The sequence below is a fragment of the Benincasa hispida genome, chromosome 4, assembly GCF_009727055.1.
Source record: "Benincasa hispida cultivar B227 chromosome 4, ASM972705v1, whole genome shotgun sequence".
NCBI classification, from domain to species: Eukaryota; Viridiplantae; Streptophyta; class Magnoliopsida; order Cucurbitales; family Cucurbitaceae; genus Benincasa; species Benincasa hispida.
This window is the reverse complement of record NC_052352.1, coordinates 69,661,530-69,680,410: the sequence shown is the minus strand read 5'-3', so window position 1 is coordinate 69,680,410 and position 18,881 is coordinate 69,661,530. Positions and strand designations below refer to the sequence as shown.

General features: G+C 33.1%; 2 protein-coding genes and 1 non-coding gene across 3 annotated transcripts; 1 reads left to right on the top strand and 2 right to left on the bottom strand.

Annotated features, from left to right (window-relative positions):
* The first annotated feature begins 6,684 nt into the window (after positions 1-6,684).
* LOC120076339 lies at positions 6,685-10,043 on the top strand. The gene is made up of 3 exons (XM_039030145.1): positions 6,685-7,074; positions 8,492-8,643; positions 9,141-10,043. The coding sequence occupies exons 1-3, from the start codon at positions 6,837-6,839 to the stop codon at positions 9,816-9,818; spliced, it is 1,068 nt and encodes a 355-aa protein (XP_038886073.1). The 5' UTR covers positions 6,685-6,836; the 3' UTR covers positions 9,819-10,043.
* A 372-nt stretch (positions 10,044-10,415) lies between these two features.
* Positions 10,416-10,489, bottom strand: TRNAN-GUU. The gene has a single exon. It is a non-coding gene; the product is annotated as a tRNA-Asn (tRNA).
* A 2,845-nt stretch (positions 10,490-13,334) lies between these two features.
* On the bottom strand, positions 13,335-14,087 carry LOC120076470 (ethylene-responsive transcription factor ERF020). Its single transcript, XM_039030311.1, has one exon. The coding sequence runs from the start codon at positions 13,953-13,955 to the stop codon at positions 13,530-13,532; it is 426 nt and encodes a 141-aa protein (XP_038886239.1). The 5' UTR covers positions 13,956-14,087; the 3' UTR covers positions 13,335-13,529.
* Positions 14,088-18,881: the final 4,794 nt, after the last annotated feature.

The window sequence follows — 18,881 nt, the reverse complement described above, 5'->3', positions numbered from 1 at the left end:
GGATTAAGACAAGAAATTCGAACCCCTGTGACAGCAACGGCTGAATGGGTAGAATTCTCGAGACTGGTAGAAGCGGCGATGCTAGACAATGGTATGCGGCAATGCTACCCAATGGTGTGCAGCAATGCTATGCGATGGTATGCGGCAATGCTACTCGATGGTGTGCGGCAATGCTACCTGATGGTGTGCGGCAATGCTACCCGATGGTGTTCGGTAACGCTATACGATGGTGCTATGCGGCGGCCTTGCTAAACGATGAGCTAGGCGAGGAGACAAGCCATGGTGAACACATGGTGAATTGTCTTTGCGTTGCTAAGGCTTGCGATAATAAGGTTTATGAGGATTGGTTGCGTTGGTCTTGAGCAAGAGACTATGGATGTTGACAAGCAACAAGGACATACATGCATTGGTCATAAGGGAGGTGTTAGCAAGAGCCTAGGCAATGGTGAACTATACCATGAGGTGTTGAGTTGAGAACCAAGTCGACTCAAAGGTTGTTATGTGTTAGTAATGTGCTATGTGTCGAGGACATTCGAGGCATGTGGACGCATAGGACAAGGCTTGAGAAAATAATATGCGGTGGAAGAGGGATGGTCATAATCCTAGTCGAACGCATAGGCCAAAGGTAAGCCATGCGGGAAAGAAAGGTTTGCAGCCAAGGATGCGATGCCTTGAGTTTTGACTCAAGTGATGCATTGATGAGAAAGCCACGAGTTGATGATGGCTAACCAAGAAAAGGACGTGCACGGCCAAGCCATAAGGTTAGGATGAGCCTTGCAAGCATCAAGCATATGCGACCAAGTTGCACAAGGAAAGGTTGCACAATCAAGGTTAGTAGGTCGCATATGGGGAATAGTGCTAAGTAGCAATGGTTAGAAGGGTGAGATTAAAAAGACACCTCGAAGGCACAAAGATTAGATGGACGCATGCGTCAAAGGGGGGTGTCCAGACATAGGTATGTTGCGTCAATTGGATGGACGCATATGTGGTTGGAGGGCCGCATTGGTGGTTGGATGGACGCAATTTGGCTTGCGATCATGAGAGTGTGGAATGCGCCCATGGTGATACTAAATCATCCGGACATATGACTTGTTGGGGGGAAATCTTAGACCTTAAGCAGATAAGGTGGCTCAAGGACATTACATGCCAAGTAATCCTTATCTACTTAAGTAGGAGGTGTAAGGCTAATATCACATGCAAAGTGAACCCTTTGCGTTGGCAAACCAAGGTTAAAACAACTCAAGGCCTTGGTGGCAAGGGATTAGCATTGGTAGCATGAGGGAAAGGCATTTGGATTTGAGGTGTTGCGTGGAGAGGAGCCCGGGATACCTATAAATAGGGGGCTTGGCGTGAGCATTTTACTCGTGCCATTTCCAAGTTTCAAGTTCTAAAGTCCTAAATAGTGAGTTGAAAGTAAGGTCTCGGGCTGCCGTCGGATTTGGAGTACGGAGGAGAAATGAATTGTGTTAGCAAGGTGGGAGGCCAGACTGTCGCCCAGGCCAACACACACCCAATGCATCGTACAGACGCCGCGATCACAGGCAACGCATCACGCGTGCCTTCTGCGCGAGGTTTGACGTCGTGGACGCCTTGCCCAACCCCTGTGTGCGCGATGTTTCGCCCTGTCATAAGCATCAACGCCCAGATTTGGTCAGAATAACCTCCAAACGGGCTGTTTAAGGGGTTTGGCCGAAATTTTGTCATTTTAAGTAGGGTAAGCTGGTAATTTCGGTATAAGAGGATATTTTTTTATATTTTAAAGTTATTTTGTAAAATTATGGTATTAATTTTGAATTTCATTGGAAATGGGAGGAATTTCAGAAAACAATTCAAAGGGAACTTGTAGTGAAGAGTCCATGCAAAAACTGAGTGGTTATTGTGCTGTCTCTTATACACATCTAGATGTGTATAAGAGACAGGGTTTATGTAAAACCTGGGGGAAAACGTGAATGGTAACCAAGTCAATACTAGGTCAATATCAAAACAAAGGTTTGTGTAAGGTCTAGAGAAATAATTGTTAACTTGTGATAATGTTCTTGTTTATTATGTATTGATTTTCAAAAAGTATATTTTTGTAGACAAAGTTATTGTTTATTTAAAGACACCACTCACTGGACTTTATATTTTAAAGTTATTTTGTAAAATTATGGTATTAATTTTGAATTTCATTGGAAATGGGAGGAATTTCAGAAAACAATTCAAAGGGAACTTGTAGTGGAGATCCCCTACAAAAACTGTGAGTGGTTATTGTGTTATTGTATTATTGATGTATTTCTATATATATATATAGGTAAATATATATAGGGAATAACATTAAACTGGCATGAATAGGGATACATGTTTATCTGGTTATTATGCTTGTTAAGATATTGCTTGTATATTTGTGTTGAAACTGAAATTGTACCCGGGATATATAGTTAGGATGCTTGAAAAGGCACTTGGCGGGAAAATATAGTCGGTTTCGATCGGCGGGAAATCATAGTCGGTGACGACGGGCGGGAAATATAGCCAAGTTGCCTAAGCATAGCTAGCGGGAAAATAGTCAATGTGCACATTGGCGGGATAATAGGGTATAGGGAAAGTTTCCGCAAGAATTGTTGTTATATTGCTTTAAGGTACGATGATGCCAAGAATAACCAGTGGTATAGCTGGGAATGTTTGACCAGTGGATGAGCTGGGGATAATCTAGCGATCTGACAAGAGAAATAATTGTGAACTTGTGATAATGTTCTTTTTGATTATATATTGATTTTCAAAAAGTATATTTTTGTAGACAAAGTTATTGTTTATTTAAAGACACCACTCATTGGGCTTTATAGCTCATGTTTTCCAAATGTTTTTCTTTTTCCCCTAGGTAGCGCAGCGGAGCGTTCAGGGAAAAATCACCAAGCCATCAACACCAAGAGAATTGGTAATCTCTCACAGAGCATGACTCGGATTGGGTAGCTGAAAATCAGTAGGATTGCTAAATCATTTGTATAAAAATTATATGAATATTGTAGACATTCTAAATTCTTAGTCCATAAAAAAAGAAATATTGGTATATTAGCTATCTTAGTTGTAAATTGGATGTCTTCACACTCGCTTCTGGGTCTTGGGCTAAGGCTCGGGAGGGGGCGTGACATCTATGGGGTCGGATCCTAGAAGGTACTGCCCTGAATTTCTAGTTTGATTGGGTACGCAGGTCAAACGATTTCAATCAAGTCCTCAATCGAAGATGGGAGGGGATCCCCGCTCTCCTATGCTTCTATCTATTCTCTCTTTTTTTTTTTAGTTATTTTTTAAGAAAACATGATTTCTCAATAGGTATTTCTTGATTCTGACCCCAAAACCTATAATGGGGCAGAGGTGGGAGTGAAAAATCTACACGAGTGCATCCTTCTTTCTAGGCCTGCCCCGCATTGTTACCATCCCTAGATATGATTGACAAAACTATTTTCAACTTATTGGTTTATAATTCTTGTTAATGTTTATTTACCCTCTATGAAGCACAGATACTTCATGTGAGATAAAGAATCCGTATCAAACATGTATCGGATACTGATACTTCCAGATACTTCCTAGATACGTATCTGACACGCGATTTGACGTATCTACGCGTACCTTTTTTTAAAGAAAAAGATAAACAACTCATCTAATCTTTCCCAATCTAAACTAGACAACCTATTTAAAAAGCTCACTACTTAAGTCTAAAACTAAAAGGAAAAAAATAAATAAAAGACCAAACCCTAGAATCATCTAATCTTCATCTTCACATTTGAGTCCCCTCAAAGTCCATCAAAATATAAATCATTTGGATATCTTCAACAATTCAATGAAGAAGTTCTTCGTTTATCTTTATACTTCTCCCTCTAATCTTCTTCTTCTTTGTAATATGAGTCACTTTTCTATTGCATTTTATTAACTATTGTACTTCAACATCTTAGATGTTGTTCTTTTTATTGTATTTCAGTGTTTGTATTCTATTTTTTGCTATTATTATTAACTTGTATGTTAAATTTATCTACATCTTAGATTTCTTTTTAAGAAAAAGAAAATGTATCTTCAATGTATCACTATCCTCGTTTTTTAGAAATATATATATTTAAAAAAATGGCGTATCCTTAGATGTATCCGTATTTTAGTTTTTTAGAAATTGACGAATCGCCGTATCCGATCGTATCTATATCGTATAACCGTATATGTGTTTGTGTTTCATAGTTTACCCTCTGTTTTATTCCCGATTGCCATTGTATAGGGCTCAGTTTGGAATTGTGTTTGCAAGCAAAAATAAATAATAATAATAAATATATAACATTTGGGTGTTGTATCAATTTAAATTTTAAACTAATAATTGCATCAATTTAAATCAGAACAACTTCAAACTAATAATTGTATTGATTTAAACCTTGAACTTTTACGAGTGTATTAATTTAAATCCTAAACTTTCTTAATTGTATCGACTTAAATCATTCATTATGTTTTATTTGGATATACTTGTGAAAATTTAGGGTTTAAATTGATATATTTATGAAAGTTCAAGGTTTAGATTGATACACTTATGAAAGTTCATAGTTTAGATCGATACACTTATGAAAGTTCATGGTTTAAATTGATACAATTATTAGCTTGAGGTTTAAATTGATACATCCCAAAAGTTCAGAGTTTAAATAATATTATTCTTAGTTTAGGTTTAAATTGATACAATTCCCAAAGTTTAGGGGTCTAAATTGATATTTACCAAATTTTTTTAATGGGTAAAAGTGAATAAATATCAACTCAAATTTATCCTTTCATATTTATATATTTTTCACATAAATTTTGATTGGTTTTATTTTGGTTGCAATTTAAAATTTGCAGATTTTTAAACAATTATCTTATTGCAAATAAAATGTCGAGTTGTAAATAGTTGCAATAATCACTACTCTGGTTTTTATAACTAAATCATAACTAATTATAGTTCAAAAATGAAATTCATCAAATATTATTCACTTTATTTTATGGTTGATTTTTCGTACAAATGTTCAGCAATTATTTTAAAAGTTACAACAATTTTATATTAGACCTCATTTACTTTAAAAAGACGGATTTAAGTGCTCGAAGTATAACATTATCGACAAAACCAAGTCTTTGGCACTATTGAAAACAAATCTACAATATGTTTCAAAAAAAAAAATTGTTTTAAATGCAATTTGTTTGTTGATAAATTTTAAAAACGATCACAATTATATAAACACACTTCGGAAATTTATTACTACAATTATGAATGGAATGAAAACGGCAAGTGTAAAGATTCCAACAATGTTAGGATGTGGATTTTAAATTTATAATCCCAAGTTCCAACGCAGCTACAAAAAGGGAAGATTTAAGATGCTAAAATGGACCCAATTCAATTACCACGTATTCCTTCATTTAAAATTGGAGATTCAAATTTTCATCCTATACTTGTTGTACTAGTAGAGGAAGAAAATGTTTCAAATTTGAACACTTAATTTTAGTAAAAGAAATACATGTTAATTACTACTGAACTATGTTTAGCTTAATTTTAGAAATTACAATGTGGCTAGATATGCTATGGTACAAAGAGGGGAAAAAAAGGTTAGTAATATTATTTTGGTCAATATATTTTGAAATTTGTTCAATTTGAGTTTATCTGCTTTCATATGTCCAATTTTAATCCATGTACTTTCAATACTTTTAAATTTAGTCTATAATACTAGTTTAGAATTGATTTTTGTGTTGATTTTTTAATTAAAAATATGTTATTTATTAGTATTTTCACTGTAAATTTGAAAATATATGGGTGCCTTACATATATAATAAAATCAGACTGAAATATTGCTAAAATAGCAAAACTTAAAACTAAATACAAAATTGCAAATTTTACCTATAGCTGATAGAAAATTTCCTAAAAATCCATCGAGGGCACAACATAATGTGGAAGGTCCGAAATCCTGATTTTGTGGTAGACTTTTATCACAATTTATCACATCAGTGATATAGGTCATTCTATTTCTATCATTATTTATATACTTATTTGATATTTTATTTGTTTGAGGTTTGTGGTGTGATACTTATTATTTTTCTTTATATGTAATTACCTTGATAATTTGAGCTCAAAGAGACAATCAAAATTTACAATATGCTGATAGACCCTATTAAAATTATATAGAAGTATGACCTACTGTAACAGCTCATGTTTTCAAAAGAAGTTAATTTTGGTCAAATGAAATCTAATTTTTAGATTTCATCTTAGTTAAGTAATTTTGGAATAAATGATAGAATTGTAAGTATATGATTGATAGACTAAAATAGACTATAGAATCTCATAGATGAAAAATCTATGGTTGATTGTTTTTTTCTTTTTTGTTGTTATTTCAACATTATCGACTACTGCCACTAATAGTTTTCAAGTAACAAACAAAATTCAATTCAACAATAGAAGTGATAGAATGAAAAAGTATATTAGTGATAAACTTCTATCATTGTATATTGGTGATAATAGATATAGACTTTAATTTTGAATAAAAAAAAATATTATTGGGTATTATTATTATTATTATTATTATGATGATGATGTAAAAAAAGAAAAGAAAAAAGTTATGAAGTATGGATGTAGAGTAAAGATGAAAGAAGGTGGGGTGAGGTAGAGTATGCATTGAGTATTTGTTAGGAGGAACATAATAAGTCCGTTAAATAGTGGCACATTGGGGTTTTCAATTTTCATTCTGTTTGTGCCCTCAGGTGCTCATAGTTTGTGGAAATTTGGGTTTCTTTCAATCTAATCTGCTCTTCAAAATATTCTCTCTTTTCTTCTCTTCTCTTCTCCTCCCGAGTCCTCTGGTGTGGATTTGGATATGGATCTGTTCGCTGCTCCGAATGTCAACAACACTGCCCCTCCTTCCCCTTTCTCCCTCAAACACTCTCTTCTTCCTGACAGACCCTTTTCTTGCTCTTTGGCGAGGACTTCGAGGACATTCTCTTCTTCACATCCATTTGCCCCCCAACTTCTTCGCCTCCTCGAGATCCGTGTTTTCAAGCCCAACCTGGTGCGAGCCACTGCCAAGAACAATCACGACAATTCTCCATCTCCTGGTACTTTTCTTTTTCTCCTCACTTCTTCACTTCTTGCCCCTTCCTTTCATGTTCTTTCCTGGTCCTCCGCACTTTCTTCTTCTCTTCTTCGGAGTCTTTGGCCTGCAGTCTTTATTATTACCATTCTCCTCTATTCTTCTCATTTTATTTACTGTCTTCTGTTGTTGTTTAAAATTATCCACTTCTTGAACTGTCTTCTTTTTTCCTCTTTCAACTGATATTTTGAAAAAAATTAATGCAAATAATTCTAACAAGTATGGGATCCTCTAGATATCTAGTTGGTACTTGTGATTGTCGTATTGGTTTAGGCTGCTGGATGCTTGGAAGGAAGATATCCCAATAGTGCGGCAGTGGTAATTTTTACTATCTTGTTGATGGTAGGAATGTAATGATCAAGGAGGTTTAATACTTGTATAAAGCTACTCTTGGATCTTTATTTTTAGGAGTTTTTTAAATTTCAATGATTGACAAAAGGGTGGAAAACTTGTTTTAACCTAATTATTGGTAACCGTAGTTAGACTTCTGCTTCGCTAGACGATTGCATATGGAAATCAGATGTTAGGGGTATTTTTTTCGTTACTTTTCGATTCTTTAATCTAAAACTGGAATTTGGGTTCATGGCACACTGGTGTGCTCATCCTCTTTTCTGCTTACAGTTCTGAGTTCCACTCACATTCTACAAAATGGAAAACCTAAAAAGTACTCCTTATAGATGGTTCGTCTGAGGTTTCCTTTTTTGTCCTTCCATTGCTGTCACTGCCATTTCATTTGTTATGTTTTTTTCCTCTCTGGTTCTGTACATGTCGAGGGTATTCTTCTTCTTCTTCTTCTTTGTTTTTCTTCTGTACTACATGTGATTTTTCACCTACAACCTTAAGCTAACTACTTTCGAGGATAAGTGCCTTGTCCTTCAACAATTGCTCTGGGAATTAAGGAATCTTAGAAACATTACAAGCCGTGAATACTTCAACTGACCAGCTGAAAAGTTGTAAAAAAGAGAAAAATATATTTTTCACCTCCCTTTCTAGTTGAACGAGATGCTTCTGACAGTGATGGTATTAATGGTGACATTAACTAGATCCCATAGTTTATCGTTTAGTTCCTACCTCAGTGGTGCGTATCTTAATAGATGTTACTTTAGTATTATGGTGAAAGTTACGTATCCCATAGTTTGTCTAAGAAAGGGAAGGTTACGTAGCCAAAAAAGAACAGGCTTCTCCAACTTGTGAAAGTTAGCTGCTACCGACCCCTTGGAGAGACTCTGGATGTTTAAATTAAAGTGAACTGTTGCACAATCCAGAGAGACTATAGGCAGATAACTATTTCTTTTGCCCTATGATACTTGATAATAGGACTCCAAGTACTATGTTTACCATGAGAAATATCATTTTGTTTTGTTTTGTTTTCTTAAGTGCAGAAAATGGAGATCACTCAATTCCTGGAGATGACGACGATGAATCAAAGAATATTTCTGATGGCAACAAAAGTAATGAAACTTCCTCCCAAAAATTGCATCACACAAATTTGGACTGGCGAGAATTCAGAGCAAACCTATTTGCTCGTGAGCAGGTGATTTCTCATTCTTTTGCCGAATTCTACATTCTCCTTTTTGAAATCAAAATTGATGATACTCCTAACTAGGAAATAGGTATAAATGGTAAAACTCAGGGTAGAAACCCTCTTAATTAAAAATATGACTTGTTAAGAGCATTATTAAAGAGCTGAATGTTCCTGTGGGTATCCCTGGAATGTTATATTTAGTGGTACAAGCTGTTTGCGTCATGTGATTATGAGTAATGGTACACAAAAACATGGAGAAATTAACTTCAAATTGTGAATAAGAGTTCTCTTCTCAAAATTTTCTCCTGTTGGGTCTGGTTCTCCCGCTTTTGTTGTATTTGTTAGTTTGCCTGCTTTCTATTGTGGGTGTCCATGCAATTTTCGTTGTTCTAGTATTATTATCAGATTGCTGAAGAACATGAATGCAAACAAAACGAGGTCAATAAAAGAAATAGAAACTCCTTGAATCCAATGCAACTATTTTCTGTGCTGTGATTTTTTTGCAGGCAGAAAAGGTTGAAGCCGATGTGGACGCCCAGACTGCAAGTGCTCGCGAGTCTAAGTCTCTCGGGCTGAAGTGGGCACATCCTATTCCAATACCCGAGACTGGCTGTGTCCTCATTGCCACTGAGAAATTGGATGGTGTTCGCACTTTTGAGCGAACAGTCGTCCTTCTCCTCAGATCTGGAAGCAGACATCCTCATGAGGGACCGTTTGGTGTTGTGATAAACCGCCCACTCCACAAAAAGATCAAGCATATGAAACCAACCAATAATGACTTAGCAACTACATTTTCTGAGTGCTCTCTACATTTTGGGGGGCCTCTTGAGGCGAGCATGTTTTTGCTGAAAACAGGAGAAAAATCAAAACTCCATGGCTTTGAAGAAGTGATCCCAGGCCTCTGCTTTGGCGCTCGAAACAGCCTCGATGAAGCTGCAGTGCTGGTTAAGAAGGGAATCCTTAAACCTCAGGACTTTAGATTCTTTGTGGGTTATGCTGGTTGGCAACTGGATCAATTGAGGGAGGAGATCGAATCAGATTACTGGTATGTGGCAGCTTGTAGCTCGAATCTAATTGGTGGAAGCGCATCAGATTCCTCATCAGAGGGACTGTGGGAGGAGATTTTGCAGTTAATGGGTGGTCACTATTCAGAGTTGAGCAGAAAGCCTAAGCAAGATATGTAGTTTATCCCAAGGAACAATGAAAAAATTCCAAGTTAAATGTGTAATCTACGTTAAAAGCCATAAAAGCTGAAAGCCAAATGTACAGAAGTTAGCTGGCTTTTGAAATTTAGCAGACGTCATCTTTTTCATTAAGGACAACAACGAAACGACCTTTTATAGCTACTTCTAAATGTAATTTTTGTATATTCTGTTCACATTTGCTTGATTCAATAGCTTTTTAGAATATGCCTATGTCTGATCGTTATTATTATTGGTGTTGTTTCTTGTCATTAAAAACTAAAGTTATTTGCTTACTATTTTGTTCGTTTTATAGTCTCCATTTTGAGAAAAGAAAAAAAAAAATGAAAATGCTAACAAAACTTAATTTTACACGAATGGGCAATTTCCAGAAATTTATGTTTGTTTTATGAACCGCGGATAACTTGTTGAAATGCAAGATAAATCAAATATGTAGGAGTGATTTTCATCATCATAACAAAATTCTTTTACTTGTCTACGATTACTTAAAAGGAATTGTAGCCTTGTAGATCTGTCTGGAAGAAAAGCAACACACTGCCCAGTAAAAAAACCATCAAAAAGTGGGTAAAAAGAAAAGACCGCTAGAAGGAGGGCTTGAACCTCCGACCTTGTGGTTAACAGCCACACGCTCTAACCAACTGAGCTATTCCAGCTTTTGATAACATAGTCAATAAAAATTAATTAACTCTAAAATTCTTTCAACCTCCCACATTCAAAATTAACTTTCATAAGTGCGAATAATTACCTTAAAAATCTCAAGATAATAATAATAACAAATGAAATAAAATTGTTAGTCATCGTCAATTTTGGATCTCAATCATTGTTGCATCGTGGAAGATTCACTTATTTAAAAGCAAAATCGATGCGACCTCAGTGCTAAATCGCGAGAAGCCGGTTACTCCCACCCTTCTCATGCATGCACAAGAAGAATTGGAATCGAGTGAAAACTTGGCTCTAAATTAAGTCATTTTTAATAGAGAGAAATACCATGTCAAACTCAAATCTCACTCTTTAGGATTAAAACAACAATTTTTTCTTTGTATAAGAATCCAAACAAAAACGTTTTTTTTTTCTAATTTAAATGTAGAAAACATTTCAGATCTTAATTAAATATAAAAACGTTTCATATCTAAATCAAATACGAAACCGTTTCATATTTAAATTAAATATAGAAAATTGTTTTCAAATTTAAAATAAATATGAAAATACATTTAGAAATTTTAACTAATTTTATGACTAGTCACTCGAGCAAATGATTAATTGATTAGTCATTCCCAACAAAAATAAAATAAAAAGATAAGTTACCATTATTTTGTTTCAACGTCCTCATAAACTTTCAAAAGTTAAAGGTTCCTAAACTTTAAAAAAACAAAAATAAAAAATATTCTTACTATCAATATAAAATTTCAAAAGTTTCAAATAAATCTTAAAAAAGAAAATTTAAAAAATATATACTCTTACTATTAGTATATGGACAAAAATCATTAATACCGCATTAATTTTGAACTTTCAAAAGTTATGTTGGTACATATCCTAACCTTTAAAAAAAAAAAGTTAAAAAATATTCATACCTTTAGTATATGAAACAACATCATTTATCTACACCTACTAATCTCACTCTTCTAATTTCTTTCTCTCATTTGTTTCAATTTATGAACTACATTTTTTTTTTCTACTCTCTTCTTTAATACCCTCTTACTCTTCTTCTTCCAGCCTAATATCTTTATAAGTACTCCTTCAATTAAGATTTTTTGATTTTTTTTTTGTAGTTCAAATTAATTTATTTGTTGTGGTCAATTAAGAACGCTCAAATTAGTTCATTCGACTTTTTTTGTATTTGATGATTCGTAGTTTCGCTAAGTTTTTTTGAGAAAAAAAATTATTTTTGCACTATATGGATTTTATATTTTAAATTTGAATTTGGAGTTATGCATGATTACAAAAAAATCAGTACAAGAATTAGACAAATGCAAAAAACTGAGGATATGAAAAAAAGTTAACGCATCTATATGAATTGCTTTTAGTTTCACATTAGGTTTTTTTTTAATTATTTATTTTTAAAAATGATCATATTGGCAATAAAAACATTTTAGAACTTTTTTAAAGGTAAACTGTACTAATACAACTTTTGAAAGTTCATGTGTAATTTTGAAACTAGGTACTAACGGAAGTTTATATCCAATATACTACTGATAAAGATACGTATTAGTTTTGACAACTCGAGTATTACTGAAACTTTTGAAAGTTCAAGAGTATTTTTGAAATAAAGTAGTTGTTTTAGGTGCTAAGTTAGTCACTATAGTTGTTGTGTTATAATAGTCTGTATTTGATGTGGAAACTATTTTAATCTGGATTACAAATGAGGAGAGAGGATATTACAAAATAGAAAACACTCTAGACAACTAGGATTTTCAAATAGTTTTATTGTAGTTAAAATTATTCTTATTTAAATTGTTGGGATAAAAAATGTTTAAAATACACTTTAAAAATATTTCAAAAGCTATTTTAAATACTTTTCAAATACTTTAATTTGTATTTACGACTTATTTTTTTAAATTAAATATTTAAAAAGGTATTTAGAATGTGAAAATTTCTAGTACTAGTTGTGAAACTCGTTCTCTTTAATAAGGATAAAAGAGCCCAAAACCTTGGTAAAAAATGCGAAAACAGAAGGGTATTCAAATTCACAGCCCAATGTTGAAGTATAAAAAGAGACTCCCCTTTTAAAATTTATAAATGTAGGATTTTCAACCAAGATTGGTTACCTTATTTATTTATTTAAAAATTAAAATTTCACCTAATATTTATCATAAAAATAAGGTTGATGAATTATGTAGGGTCGACAAAATAAATAAATGTATAAATTATTTAAAGAGGTGTAAAATAAAAAATAGAGGATGGTAGGCATAGTATGTAGTATGGGGATTTAGTTTTGGGCATGGAATATTCAATATAAATGCAACTCCCACTTTGAACTTTGAACGTGCAATGTGCAAGTCTTCGGTGATAGCATTACATAATTTACCCTTTCCCTTCACCGTCCATTTTCACTTTTCAATTTCAACCTTATCCTTTTATCTTTCTCATCCTCTACTCTTTATAGTACAACAAAATACATTTTCATTATTATTGATTTTTTTAAATCTTTTTATTATATATTGACATTTTTATTCTAAATTTTAAAAATATATTTACATATTATATTTTTTTACATAAAAAAAAATATTACTATTATTATTGTTTAATCATTAAAATTAATTTGAGGACTAGATTTAAGATTAAATGAAACCATATGGATTAAAATTAGACAATTGAAAGTTAAAAAGATTAAATCTTGATAGGTTCTAAACATAGTCCAATAAAATACTATCGTGATAGTTCTATTTTTAAAAATCATTTTATTTATTTTATTTAATTTTTTGTGTGTTAAAGAAGTGGGAAGTATATGAATTAGATAAATTAGCTATACGGTGAAAAATAAGAAAAAGAAAACGTTGGTTGATCGAAAGGGAAGAAAAAGCTTTTAAGAGCAAATTAAACATTCATTTTCTTAGGATATCACCCCAGTGATTTTCAATATTTTGATTTAATTCATATATACAATTAAATCAGTGGGGTTGTTGATCGGCACTTGATAAAATCATCATAAGATCCCAGCCGTTGATGTGAGAATGAGGACCCCAAAATTAAGGCTCACAGATAATCTTGGACGGAAAGATCTTGATCATCGGGCGCCGTGTAGTTGTAATCTCCTGCCGGGCCGGTGCTGCCCCGGTCTGCCAAGCTGTTGCATATATACTGCGCGTCCACAGCCATGGCGGCGTCGGAGGCCGCCTTCTGAATGGAGCCAGGCGACATGTCGTCTCGGATAAGGAGGTGGTTGGTCAAGGGCAGCACCATCGGCGGGAAGTTCAGGTGGTCCAGGTTTGAGGGTCTTCTCAGGCAATAATATGCCACGTCGTGAGCCACTGCGGCGGCCTCCGGCGACGAGTAAGAACCTAGCCACAGCCGCTCTTGAGTGCCTGGAACTCGTATCTCCGACACCCATTTCCCCCACTTACGCCGCCGTACGCCCTTGTATTTCTTTGTCTCACCCAGACTGTTGGAACTGGAAGCCATATTTGATGAACTGACAGTAATGGATAATATATATATATATTATTGGATTAAGCTGGAGTTTGAGGAAGAGGAAGCCTGTGGGGAAGACGAAGAAAGTCTTCTGGGTTTTGGGGTTTTTATAGGTTGAAATGTAAGATCAAAGTCAATTTCAAAATATTAATTAAATATTATATATAGGCTATAGCATATCCAATTGAATTGCGTTTTGGTCAAAATTTTCAAAGTCAAAGTCAAAAGTAGATTATATAATATATATATATATAAGTCAGAGCAAAAAGAGGGGTAAATTTTCTAGTATTTTATTGTTAGAATTTAATTAAGAATGGGAGATCAAGAAATGAAATTATATATGTGACAAGTGACTGCCTGCCTCCGTCTCCGCTCCGCCAACAATAAACGTGTTGAACCATTTAATTTATGCGAACACCAACCACGTCATCCCTTCCGTCCAATCGCCGTCCTCTAATGTCACAACTATGAGAGGGAGGTTGGTTCTCACTTTCAAATGTGTGGTTATCATTTTTTTTTTTTTTTTTTTTTACAATATAGAGATAGAAAATCAAACACCCAATTTGAAAGTTGATATTTTTATACAAGTTGAGATATGTCTTTTAACTAAAAATCATTCTTATTAATCATGAATGTATGGATATATACTAAAAGTCATAGTCATACTGTGCTAATTTCTCCTCTTTTTTTATTTAATAAAACTAAAATTAAAAAAATTATTTTTTTATTTATTGGATAATTTGAGATAAATAAGAGATGAGTGAGTTTTTAATTCATGCTAATTATATTAAACTATTTTACGATAATCGAATTAAAGAATATGAGAGGAATTTCAACTCCCAAAATTTTAAATTGTTTCGATATCTGTCTAAACTAAAAATAAAAATTGCACAACTTACCCTTAAATTTAAATAGATTTTAATTACCTCCCGTGTATAGTTTCTTAAATATGGTTGAACCAATTTCTTAATTTGCAATTTATTGAGGGCATCACAGAGCAAGAAACCCAACAAATCAAAGGAGAAGGTCTTCCGAGCCAAACAAACTTAGGATGGTATCAGTTAAAACCATGAACTAACAATTATATCAATTAAAATTTTGAATTTTTGCAAGTGTATCAATTTAAATAATCCATTACGTTCCATCTGTATATCATATAAAACTTATAATTTTATTAATTAAACTCCTAAATTTTTTTTATAATCGAATTAATATGAACTCTTAGTTAGGATTTTTCTTTAGTCGTCCATTTTGTTAATTAGTTCGACACTTTACTCTACACATGTGTAAGAATTGAAACATTGATGATTTTCAAATGTAATCTTAATACAAAGTTCTATATCGGTTATACTTATGTAAAATTTAAGAGTTTAATTGAAACAATCGTAAGTCTATATAATGGTGTAAATTGGTAAACTTAGGAAGATTTATGGTTTAAATTGATACCATCCAAAATCTAGGGTTGTAAGTTAATATTTTTCTTAGGTTTAATTAAAGTCTAAGGTTATTTTATAGTGGAACATAATTGTGGTGACATATATAAAACTTATATGGTTTGTGACCTGCATATGTGTGCTGACGTATGGTTAGAAATGAAAAAGCATATGCATATAGGTTGAGGAACATATGAATACAATTAATGAGATAGAAAGGCGAATTTGTGAGGATGAATGCAAGTTGTGTACAAGAAGATAAGCAAAAAGTGGTTTACTAATGTCGGCCTCCCCATTCCCATACAAGTGGTCCCTTCATAGACCCAGTCACCAAACAAATACCTAATTATATCAACAATTGGTCAAATCTCATTGAATGCACCTGGTCAAAACATAATACAAAATTAAAGATCGAGTAATTTTCTTCTGAAATTCAATTTTTTAAACTTAAAACTGTTCAATTTGATGGAATTAAAATTTTATGATAAAAATTAAAAATTAAAAATTATGTTTTCTATAAGAGAATCAGTTGCGAATTGCTTGTAAAATTGAGTGGGATTCATGAAATAAAATAATATATTATTTAATATGATAACAAATACCCAATGGAAAAAGTAAGTAGTTCTAAAAACAAATAGAAAAATATCTCTATTCAAGTTTCATAGACACAAATTGATGCACGTGCTCTTTTCCTTTTCCTTCTTTTTTCTTCCATCCGAAGTGCGAATGGAACTTCAGCACCCAGTTCAACGTAAACAGTAAAGGGACAAAAAATTAACCCAAAAAAAAAAAAAAAAACGTAGTACATTAAAAATATTTATTTATTGCACACATTTCAATTATTTCTACTTACCCGTTCACATATACATGCTTTTTTTTTTCTTTTTTTTTTTCTTTCTCCTCTCTCTTTGTTGGTGTGTGAGTTCAACTAGTTCACACATCTTTTGTTTATTTGTTTATTAAATTATCAGGCTCCATATTAACTTATGCTCCTAAAATTTTAACCATTATATCCATTTAAATTTTAAATTAATAATTGTATCAAATTAAACTTCAAGGATGTGTTTGAGACAATAGTTATCCTAAGACTATATTAATCTCCTCTTGTTACAGTAAATACTATTTTGTATTCCTCACTTAACTACAGTCAATGCTATTTCAAAACCTCAAGTTTGCTACAATATTTATTATTTGCTACAGTTTTAACTTACATTCATCTTTTTTTATTCTTTGTTACAGTATTTATTATTTTCTTCTCAAACTAAAATAGTTTGTACCTCAAACACATACTGTTATAACCTAAACAAATAAAATCTACACTCCAAACACAAACTATTATAATCTAACTCTAATAACCTATAACTATAATAACCAACTCTTTGTCCCAAACACCCTCTAAAGTTTATAAGTGAATTGTTGATACCGAAATTTGGTCTCAACTATAAATTTGTAATGCTTGGGAGGAATTGAACAATTGGCCCACACAAGAAAAAAAACCTTACTTGGTATGATGTTTAGCTGCAAACACAGCACATAAAAGTTCATCTTAATTTGGGCTTATTATCAGGTTTAATATGTTTAATTGGTGATTTTGTAGCGTTTAGAGCACCTTGAGGTGTAAATGAAGTTTTAAAAAATAAACTTTTTGGAGTCCTAACAAAGCAATCAAATCAAAGTGACAAGAAAAAGTAGCGAAAATGCCCTTGGGTATAGCGCCACAACGTTGTAGCTCGACGCTAAACGACGCATAAATTCAAAAGCTATGCAAGTGTCACAACACCATCGTGTGGAAGACCCTCTCAACACTATGACATTGGAAAAAAATGGCATTATTGTGCTACTAAAAATTAACACCACGACGTTGGACAAAAATGGCATTATTGTGCTACTAAAAATGTCACAACACCAAGTGTCACAACGCCATGGCACTATTGTGCTACTAAAAATCTACACTTCGGTAACTAGGTCATAACTTTTTGAACCAGTGATCGTTTAAGGAGACTGACAACTCCATTTTATTTTTTTATTTATTTATTTTTTTGCCATCTATCCATCTACCATATTAGTTTTTAGCTTTTCTTTCGTCTTTCTTCAGTAATTAAGCCAAATGGTGACGAGTTTTGATGATATCATCCTGGGGTTTCTAAGGTTCATTCTCTAGCTTAGGAGTAGGAAAGACCCATTGTTCGGATTGCGAGGGCATAGTTTAATTCAGGTTGCTTGTTGAATGTTTGTGGTTCTTGAATGTGTTTAAATTTCTATGCTTAGAATCTATGCTTGGATTGATCACCCACCATTTATTCCTTTTCAGGTTAAGAGATTGGCATATTTATGTGATATCATTACAACAATTTTGGCTTTAGATGTTAGTTCTGAACTATCATTGTATAGTATGATGGCGGATCACAAATCGTCATTATATCTCATGTCATCTTAGGATATGATGGTGGATCATCTTTGATGGCGGTTTAAAACTACCATCATCTCTTCCATTATCATATATATACAATGGCAGTTACTTATAATAGTGGTTGTGAACTGACATCCTATCATAGACATTCGATGGCAGTTTTGTGTGATGACGGTTAGGACTGACATCATACTCATCCATCTAGGGATGGAAACGGTTCGGTTCAGTTCAGTTTGGTGTCAAACCAAACCGAATCGATTTATTGGTTCAAACTGAACCGAACCGAACCGCGTATATGCGATTCGGTTTTGGCTTTTTTAAAAAATCCATGTTATATTATTTCTTTAATTAAAAGTAGTTCGGTTCGGTTCGGGTTCGGTTTTAAATTCGGTTTTGTTCTTTAAATTAAAAGCAGTTTGGTTTTAAATTCGGTTTTACTCTTATATATTATTATATTAGTTAAAAAGGTTTGATTCGGTTTCAAATTCGGTTTTCGAAAGTGAAACCGAACCAAACCGAATTTTTCGGTTTCACTGTTTTCGGTTTGGTTCAGTTCGATTTTTGCGGTTTGAATGACCACCCCTACATCCATCATACATACAAAATGATGATTAGGTACGATGTCAGTTTTGAATATATATGGGTCATGGAAGAAAGTTTTGAATTAACATTGATTCTAATCAAGGTTGTTTGGTTTAGATGATGTTTGATAGTTATTGTTGTATACTACGATATTAGTTTAACATCAACATCATATCTGATATCACATGCAACAAATTATTAGCAAAATATGGAATCCAAATCCTACCTAAACAATTTTTATAATACTAATAATTCTCATCCATCTGTTTTGATTAATTGCTCCACACAAATATTCAACTAAACAAAGACGAACTTCTAGAAAACACAATATATCATATCATTTCATATTGATGATCAATTCACGGTTGAATTTCAATGTAGAGCTATACAACATGTTTCAAACCTATACAAAATGTATAAGATCTACCAAAATTTTCGAAATCTCTCAAACAATTTTACAACCAAACAAAGTTACACAAAATGCCCAAGGGA